Consider the following 9910-nt stretch of genomic DNA (forward strand, 5'->3'; position numbering starts at 1 on the left):
ACCGCAGCAGCGCCACGCAGGATGGCTCTGGGGTGAAAGGCAGCAGTCCGAGCGGCAGCAGGAGATACTGGCCGGCAGAGAGGAGCAAGCAGCACCAAGCAGGATTGTCAGTCAGCAACAACCAGTCCCCTCAACAGCAGCTGTTGGAACTGTGACAACGTCCCAGGGCAGGAGGTCTCTCGCTCTCTGTACGCAGCTTCCAAAAGAGACATCGTCCCACCAAGTTGCTCCACAGCCAGTGAGAGGCAGTGACGTGCGGGGGCAGGAACACCGGAACTGGTTTGTTCCATATGTCAATCAAACTGATTTTGTATTACACCAGGACACATACACACCAGCCATCTAATCAGAGTTATGCTGCAGAACCATTGGGTATACAACAAAGTAGTGTGGCTTTCCATCATTATTTCAACACTACCTGTTCTGGTGTCAAAACAAAACCAACCAAACAAATCACAGACTAAAAAGGATATAAACACATAGGAACACTTTTTTGAACGGAAGTTTTTATTTTACCCTAATCAAGTTCTTCGTCAAACTCCTGAAATGTGGAAAAAAAAAAAATCTAGTTATGCCTTTTAAACACTCTTCGTTTTCCAAACGATTAAGTACCTCTGAAGTTGAAGTGTTAGATAAGTTGGACTGAGGATTAGAAGGTGTTTCATAATCTTACATTAATAAAATATTTAATTAAATTTTCTTGTATTTCTTTCAACTAGCAGGTTTAATTTCAAGCCTATCCTTTTCTAGCTAGCTTTTGCTTATTCACTGCACTGAAAAAATTAACTATTTCAATCATATAGATCTTATATTCTAATAGCAGGCTCTTTAGCTACTGAAAACATGCATTTGCTTTTTCTTGAATAGAAACAATAAATTTAAACCAGTGCATAAACATTTTGTAGAAGTAACAACTGCTTATTTTCTTGCATTACCCAAGACTAGTGCCATTCAACCACTTTTAAAGTTATTTAATACCATTTTTTCCCAGCTGCTCTCTCTTTGTCTCTGAATTCCAAAGAATAATCTGAAATATTGCAGTGCCATTTTAGCAACTGAAAGCACAAGGACCTTCTTTACTCCCTCGTGTGCTTACAGAGTACTCTGAAGAGTCATTTAGTAAGACAGAAAGAAGGATACTTAAATATAAATACAATTCTCCACTACTGAGAGATCTGTTGCCCAGATGAAGTAAGAGGGAACTCAGTTAGGCTCGTAGGAACTTCTTTCTTTTAGTATATTTTCTATCAGGGAAGATATCAGGAAAACAATGCATACAGATGCTGCTCATCCCACTTTCTTTTCTAAGGGAATTACAAATAATGTTCTTAGTTTTACTCAACATTTATGTAACATGTCAGCGGGATGATTAAGTTGGAAACATTATGTTCCAGGCCTTGCCTCACTCACGGGAAATTTTTTTTTCTGCTTAATGGATATAATACATTCTTTGGAACAGTTCATGGAAGGCAAGAATAATTCAGGGAGACAAAAATATTTTGGGATAATCTGCATGTCAATATCCAACAAACTAGCCAGAATCATCAATTTTCAGGTCTTGATTCTGATGTTAAGAACATTTTACGTTTACATGTACATTTACATGCACAACCTGGGAAGGTCATGCCTGATTTCCACGTATGTAAGAAGACAACCAGACAGGGGTGCATATAATGTTTTGTTGTGAAGAAAGGAAAAGGTGTTTCATCTTCTCTTTAGTCCATATCAACAAACACAGAGTTATTTTCTTTTTTCACAGGCAGAAATTATCTATCCTGTTTTCCTTTTTCCATCTGCATCAAAAAAGAGATTGATGTTTCTAGGGCATTTTACACGTTGACTCACCTGTATAATTGCTGCTCTTTCAGACTCAACTCTCTCCGTTCACATATTGGTGAAGTGGTATCTGTTGCAACAGATTCAGTTACTTTACAAAGTAATTTTCTTTTCCCTCAAACAGATGTGGCCACTGACCTTGTCTCTACAATCCATAAAAGTAGCTAAACCATATTTTTCACATCAGCAGACATAGCTCTTTTTGCTACCTCATTGCAGAAGTATTGGCACATTGGATAAGAACCTTGCTCTGTGTAAATTACTGAGATCAGTGGAAATATGATTTATAGTATTTTTGTATACACTTAGCAACTTAGTCCAGTTCCACTTGACACTCTATAGTTCTGATGCCCCATTGTCCAGAACCCTGGATCTTCTTGAACGTGCTATTTCCTTCTTTGCCAATATGTCCGGTTTTTCTCCTAAAGAAAATCTGGACGTTGTGAGGAGATGGTGATAGGAGATAGACAGGCAAGTATAAGCAATCAAATTTCTTGTGCTTGAACTTAACACATGTTTTCAGGTAATGCTAAAAGCTTAGCATAGCCAAACATTGATTTTTTTTTTTTTTTGCAGATCGTATTGTCTGCTCCTCTAAAACTATCATTTTCTGTTCAGCACAGTAAAATGACTTCAAAATCACCACAAAATGTCTATGGTGAAGACTTCAGTGTAGGACAGAGAAACCTTAAGCAGCTTTATGAGACCAGTAAGACGAGTAATCTAGGCACAGCAGTAAAGCATCACCTCAACAGGTTAAATAAGTTCACACAGATCTCTGAGCTGCCATCACCAAGTCACCTTTAGAACCTGACAGCTAACTCGGAAACTTTACAATATGCTGTAGCCTTCAGGACCAGGATAAAAAACACTGGTCTTGCAAAACTATTAAAAAGAAGGAATATAACTCCTGGGATCCAGGAACAAATGTGTGAATAAGAGCTTTAAAGACTGTGGAGCATTCATTCCTCTATGATCAGGATGTACCTGCTAAAGACCTAAAAGCATTCTAGGCTCAGTAGGAAAACACAAGGATAAAGAAAGCATAATAGCCAAAAACATGTTTCCCAAAATTCCTCATTACAAATATCCATCACATAAGGAGCTCAGCTAATTCCGGAATTTACAAATTCATTTAAAATGCTAGCCAAAACCAGAATTTCCTACTTTCAATTCATCATTGCTTTCTTGCTATCTATGTTAAAAAAATGTATAATAAGTAATTTTTGTGGGTCAAAGCAGAATTAAAAAAAGGTAGAGTCGATAAAATGTAAAGAATTAACAAAGATCGTGTTTGTAGCTATGCCCTACCTCCTCTATTTTGTGTCTTTCTATGGTTCTAGGATTTATTTCCTGTCCGTTTGCCATAAATAGACTCTGGGAAAGAGGATAGTGAGACAGATAATCAATCTAGTACCTGGAAAGGAAAATATGAAGTAAATATCATTGAGTAGCTCCATACAAGATGACTGCCTCCAGACAAAAGAATGTAATCACTGTATTTCCTTTGCAGACTTCCTTTCCAGAAATCAAAGACTGATATATTCCAATCAAATCAGCTCTGTCAGGTCATCATGTTACATTTATTTGTCTTTTATTCCATTTCACATTCCAGTTCTCTCAGCTAATAATGACATGGAACAATAGTATTTAAGAATAAATATCTAAAGAGTATGAGTTTGCTGCCAGCATATCGTATGGACTCAAAGCAGGAAAATCAAAAGAAGGAACTGTAATGAGAAGGAAGTATGACAATTAAGTTCTAAGAGGAGCTAAGATGGAAATCACTGTCCTGACAGTAGAAAAGAACACACTTTAGAGAGTCAGACATATCAAGGGACAGACCTGTGAAAACAGAGCAAATTCACCTTCATGTGCATCCCAAGCCTCAGAGAAATGGCATTTGTGATAATTCGTGGTTGTAATGGTCTGAAACACACTCTTAGAAAACTGCAACACATAGTCTTGAGAAGTAATCTCACTGAACACAGTGCAGCAGTGAAGGAGAGGGATGTGATTTTTGTCAGTCTTCGTTATGATTGTATATAAAACAATGTCATCTTAAAAAAGAATTGTGGTTTGGATTTCTTAGGCTCACAGGTTTACTGCCTCTAGGAAGCATTCAGGCATAGTATGAGTAACTAAGGCAAAGTTTCTCAAAGCTGAGGTGAGGGCAGTGGTAACAAAGATGTGGTATTCTTAACATCAAAAAGCAAATAGACCTCAGCCTGGTAAACAACCTTTACATTACCTAAATGATCAGATGTTAGTTCCTATTCCTGTTTCTGTTATGAAGCCAGTCCATTTCAATAGCTCAACAGTATCTTGTCTTCTCTGTTTATTGTGCTTGAAAGCAGCCAGCTCACTAGCAATTGAGCATTGCTCAGATAATTACACAGTGCTCCTTACATTCAAAGGGATCTATAACCTTCATGCTTTCTCAACAGAAGAATGTCTTCTTCATTGAATATTCTTTAAATAGTGGTGTCACTGTGAAGGAAATAATTGCTGTTCCTTAGTTGTCTATTAGCGTATGTCTGTGTTTGTGAATTATTTCTTTCTCGCCCTCTGCCTTATTTAGAACACCTGGTATTACAATTTGCTATTTCTTTTTATTCCAATTAAGATTTAACAGCAACATTTACACACCTCATATAAACAGCTGGATACCAGTCCTCCATTTACCCTTCATTCACATCAGGATACATTGCTTTGAATCCAGGCCTCACAGAACCTTCCTAAACATAGACAGGAAATTTAAATGCAGACTTATATGTTCCCTTTTTTTTCTATGATTGTCTTCTCTGTATAGTGGAACAGGACATTTTACAGAAAGCATATTTTCAAAGATTTTGCAACTCAGACACTACAGTACATGCTTCTGGTTTCTTGTGTGCACCTTTAAGACTGTTCTCAGTAAAATAGACGAAAAAAATGTTTTTCAGTTATTTTAATGTCTGTGGTATATACAGAGTCCAATTATTATATCAAGAAAGATATTCCTGGCCTGCCATATGTGGACCCTTTACATTATATCAATCTATGACAAACATTCAGTTCCTCGTTTGAACAAGCCTGTGCGTTCCTTGCTAAGCCTAAGCTCTTTATACAAAAGGCTTAGGTATAAACAGATTCAGGTCTGAGCCATTGCTCATAAAGATGCCACATCTATTTGTTCTTCATTCTTTCTTGAAGCTTTATCATTATAGTCTTGAAGCTGCAACATTATTTACAACTGGTAAATTCTATACATTCTCTACATTTTCCATAGCTTCCGTGGTTCCAGGATATATTTTTCAATTTATGTTAGGAGCTGCTGAATCCAAAGTTGCCAATACTTCCACTGTATTATTTCTATTAATAAATGAGAAATAATGCTGGCTGATATGATATGCAAGTTTGGCCTACTAAGAGACTGCATACCCTGACCCAGAGAAGGAGTCATAATCTGAAATATTATTTGACCTGAGTCAAGTTGTTCAAAATTGAAACCCAATCAGTAGTTCTTCATGTGAGTCTTGGTCCTGCAAACTGTTCATTACCTTTTGTCCAATTAATTGCAGCAAATTACTCAACCTTAACAAATTAACCAACTGGAATGTGAAAATTATTCACATGACAAGACCACCTGATTGTACTTCATCTGACAGCCAATAGAGTTAGGTGTAGGATGATTAGGTTCTTCAAATCCGAGGAGTTTTTACACTTTTTCCCCCTGTTGTCTTGCTCTTCAGTATGTTTCTACTCTCTCTACTTTAGATGTAAATTGTTTAAAGCAAAACAAAATTAAAACCAGAATAAATTCAGCTCTACTGACGTAAAATACCATACAAACAGTTGTGGAGTCTAGAGCTATCTGTTCACTGACGTATGCAAGTTCCTTTCCTCAAGGGGAAACAAAAGTGATGTAGGGGGGAAAGACATAAAGCTTTTGTCTCTCCTCTGCACCAATTTGCCCAGCTCAAAGAAGAAATGCAACAGGCTCTAGGTGTAATTTCCTACATATACAAGCAATGAGCCTACCACAAAGCACAGTGATTAAAAAAAAAAAAAATAAAGAGACAGGGATGGAAAGATTATAGAGATGCTACTAAGCAAGAAGCACCAGACCTCCAGGGGAAGCTGGTCAGACAAAACCAGGAAATAAAAGATGGTGAAATGCCTGAGTGCCAGAGAGGGTTGTGGCCAGGTCAGCTGCGATGAAGAAAGATAGGCTAGTTAGAAAAAAAGCAGCAAAAAGAAAAAAAGAGTTAACTTTCCTGTCTCATTTAAGAGATGTGTAGTTTAAGAACACAGGGGCACATCCAGGAAGACATATTTGAAAAACAGTCCAAATATCAGTCATGCCACAACTGACCTGAAACCAGTCTGAAACAGTGACCTAGGGGTGACTGTCTTTACACTTTCCACTGGCAGTTTCCTGATCTAGCCAGTGTTTCTCATCTGCTTTCTAGCACACTACCATTCTTTCTGGTACATTACTTCTCACAGTCTGCATTTGGCTTTTCCAGTGTGTTGTTGTGTGTCCCAGAGAGGTGAGTTGCACCCTGTATTGAATGGCCTGTGAGTGAGGGAATACATCCACCACAGACATGCACTTGAGGTAACCTAAGCTGGGAAAGTTGGGGGAGGAAATGCTTCACCTACCTACTTACAATAAGGCGCTTAATGGTTTCTTATAACTAACCACAGAGAAAGACACTGACAGTGTCCGTCAGTCTCAAAGAGCTTTAACTCAATCAGGAGTACAAAAGGTTTTGAAATGCATTCCACTGAATGTTGTCTGAAATGAATGGGAAGGGTTATGAACATAATGATACTTAGAGCAAATATGCAAAGGAACTGAAACCCAGCCTTTTAGATTATGCTCACTGCTTTCTGAATCTAAGCCTTTGTTCCCTCTATCTGCATATATAAGGTGAGGTTTTCAGCATAAAACCAGACTGCAAGCAGTGTTTCTTCGTAAAGAGACTTATGCTCCTCAATTCTTAAGTGCACTTTGAAAATCCCACTCTCATTCAGATGCACCCTCAAAAGCTGGAATATTTACAAATATCTAGCGAGGTTTCTGCATGCAGATATGACTTCCGATGAACAAAAAAAAATAAAGGGACAGCAAAAATAGCAAAAATAGAGATGCAAATTTAAACCAGTTTGACTAGTTAATCTTTTGCGAGTGCAGTGTGTATTTTGTGTTTTGTGGGTCTGCTGATCATTAAACCATATGATAGTACAAAATCATAAGAACTTATCACCAACTTCTACACCTTCAAATATTCCCTGAGTTTATCCCCATCTCACAGGGATATGTTTCGTATAAGTTCTGAACTTTGGTACTCCTCTCTTATTACAGGATGAAGGGAAGTGCAGACCCCTGGAAGTAATGAAGTTGGAAGGAGCGGAAATTGGTGTTGACACCAGTCTGGGTAAACCATTTGTTTTTAAATGCGTACCTCAAAGTGGAAACAGGATTTTCTACTTCTGTGCAACTTCCAACCAAGAAATGAAGAGGTAAGTGATCTTTCATATTACCAGGTCAGTTTTATTGTTCAGGTCTAGGGAGAGGGATTCTGAAATTTTGGAGGATGTTCACAATAACTGTCTTGATCAGTGAGTGAAAAAAAAGATCTGTCAGCTACTTGATAGAAGACGGTGTTTCTAATTTTTGTTTGCAGAAGTTTCAAAAATAATTATTCAGCTTCACAAAACTTTTAATGATAACTTTTTTCATTAAGCTTTTAATATTCATGCTTTACTCAAGATCTTCCTGAATTCTTGATATATCTCCAGAAAAAAAAAATCTTCATTGATTTTCTCATGTCTTCGCCACCGCTGTTATATCAAATGAAAGTGTAAATCTTCCTGTGTAAGAAGCTCGTTTCACCTGAATGATCTCTTTTCTGCCCAACAAGGACAGTGCTAGTAATAGATACAATCCAATCTTCTTTTTTCTTTTCTGACATCCTGTCATATTATCAGTTTAATATTTTAATATGCAAGTATGACACAATATCATGTCGATTCTATTAAGAGGCAGTGAGTTTGGGTTTGACTCAGAGTTATACTTAAAAAATATTCATTTTGCATTTCCCAAAGAGTATAGCTGACAGAATAAAGAGATTAAAATTACCCAAAACACAAGTAACTACCTCTTAGGCTTTGATTTCAAAATGTACTAAAATCTGATGGTTTTTTCCCTCCTTGTTTTATTGTGAATTATCAAAACCACAAAGCTATGAAGTAGGATGACATTTGGTATTCATCCACCCATTTTTTATAACATCTTACCACTTAACATAGCACCCACCATTGTAATATCAGAGCATTTTCCACTTCCAAATTCTATACCATCCGTAGCACAAAAAAAAAAAAAAAAACTTTGACAAGAAATATCTTGCTTTATACTCTAATTTCAGGATTCTTGATGTTTGCCACAAATTCTTTATCTATATATAACAAAAACACAAGATGAGTGATCATTTAGCCTGACATGTTGAACTATATTCACATTACATAGATTCCTTTTCTGCAACATTGTCTTAATTTATTACAGTGTTACACAGCAAGCTTTGAGACTCATTTTTCTGAGAGTTAGCAATGTTTATTTAGATTTATTCCACTATTTTCCTACCTTGAAGCTTTGAATGTGTCATGAAAATTGCACATCCCTTTAAATGCTGTCTATGTCAACAAGACTTAAAAGAGGCAGCGAAGCACATGTATTCTGTTCTACCAAAGTTATTCTCATTTTTTGTGACATTACAGGTGGCTGGAGGCTATGGATAAAGCAGTGCATCCTGTCCATCAGGTAATGCTTTATTTATAAGAGAAGCATGTCTATTGCAGACTGTGCAGAAAACTGAGAGACAGTGGATGTACATAACCAGGTGAAGACAGCAACATGGATGCTGCATACTTTTGTCTTGGGCTGCCTAGACATGAATCAGCATAAATCCAAAAGCCATATACAGGCATTATTGTGACTCAGCAAATGTGGCGAAATGAATGAAAAGCTCACTTTAGAGATAGCAGCAGCTTTAAACTGGTTCAGAAACATAACCTAAAATGAGGTTAGTGGGAAGGGAGGGGAAGGAGAGACAATTCTCACAACCTCACATTTGGCCCTAGGTAAGATTACTTGAAATAAAGAGAGAGAAGGGCTGTATCTTCTTAAGTATTCCCTGAAATACTGCCTTGGTCGCATGCTACCTGCTTTTTCAGACAAAATATTAGGAAGGGGGTGGTGGGGAGGAAGTGTTGCTGAGTTCTTTTCTGTATTTTCAGAGACAAAGAAACGCGAGTTAGCTGGTAAATTTTGACTTATCTTCTTATAGAGCTATACTGTCTGCTGGCCTTTATATGTGGGAGAAACATAGCCATAATTGATCTTGTGCTGCTACAGAGAGACCTTGCTCAGCCCAACATAATTTAGTATGAATAGTCCCTGACCCCTGAACTGGGAACAGCAAAGCTAATTTTACTGCTTCCAGGATTGGAAGCACAGGGTTTGAAACCACTTTAGCCTGCCCTTTTCTGGCCCCATCATTCTTATTCTTTCCTCCATTAGGCAAAGCACAATTATAAAAATACGCTGTTGATCTGTAAAATATTTTTTAAAAAAGATTAAACTACTGAACCCGTTTGGTTTTTAGAAAGAATTTAAGACTCAAGTGCAGAGTGAGTATGAGGGTCTACCTTTTTTGCAGATGAAATAAAATAATCAGCAAAAAAAAAAAGAAAATTGCAAAATACAAATTACAACCTGCAATAATACAATGCAAAAAGAAGAAAAGAAAAAAAAGAAAATAGAAATTTACTTTCCTTCTCTCATCTTGGGGAGCATTAGTGACTCCTTCAGCAATGTGCCTTGGTGACGAGTTTCCAAACAGTGAGAGGAGGTGTTTATTGTTACTTTAATTCCTTTTTCACTGAAACAAAATTAATCAAACATATATTTATTTTGGCTTGAACTTTCAGGTAAGATTGTTAGTGCAAAATCAAATTTGTTTACCAGAATATTCTACCTGGCAGTGTTTCTTAAAAGAATACACAGTAATCCAAATACCTGAAAACA

General features: G+C 37.1%; 1 protein-coding gene across 1 annotated transcript in view; it reads left to right on the plus strand.

Annotated features, from left to right (window-relative positions):
• The window catches only part of LOC104496985, a gene marked incomplete at both ends in the record, with an annotated part of 23540 nt that extends 14896 nt beyond the window's left edge, over positions 1-8644 (plus strand). The window contains 3 exons of the mRNA XM_010140190.1: positions 8-238; positions 7190-7347; positions 8602-8644. Of these exons, the coding sequence (XP_010138492.1) occupies positions 8-238; positions 7190-7347; positions 8602-8644 (432 nt within the window). The remainder of the gene's footprint in view (positions 1-7; positions 239-7189; positions 7348-8601) is intronic.
• Positions 8645-9910: the final 1266 nt, after the last annotated feature.

Source organism: Buceros rhinoceros, unplaced genomic scaffold, assembly GCF_000710305.1.
Source record: "Buceros rhinoceros silvestris isolate BGI_N320 unplaced genomic scaffold, ASM71030v1 scaffold12467, whole genome shotgun sequence".
Taxonomy (NCBI): domain Eukaryota; kingdom Metazoa; phylum Chordata; class Aves; order Bucerotiformes; family Bucerotidae; genus Buceros; species Buceros rhinoceros.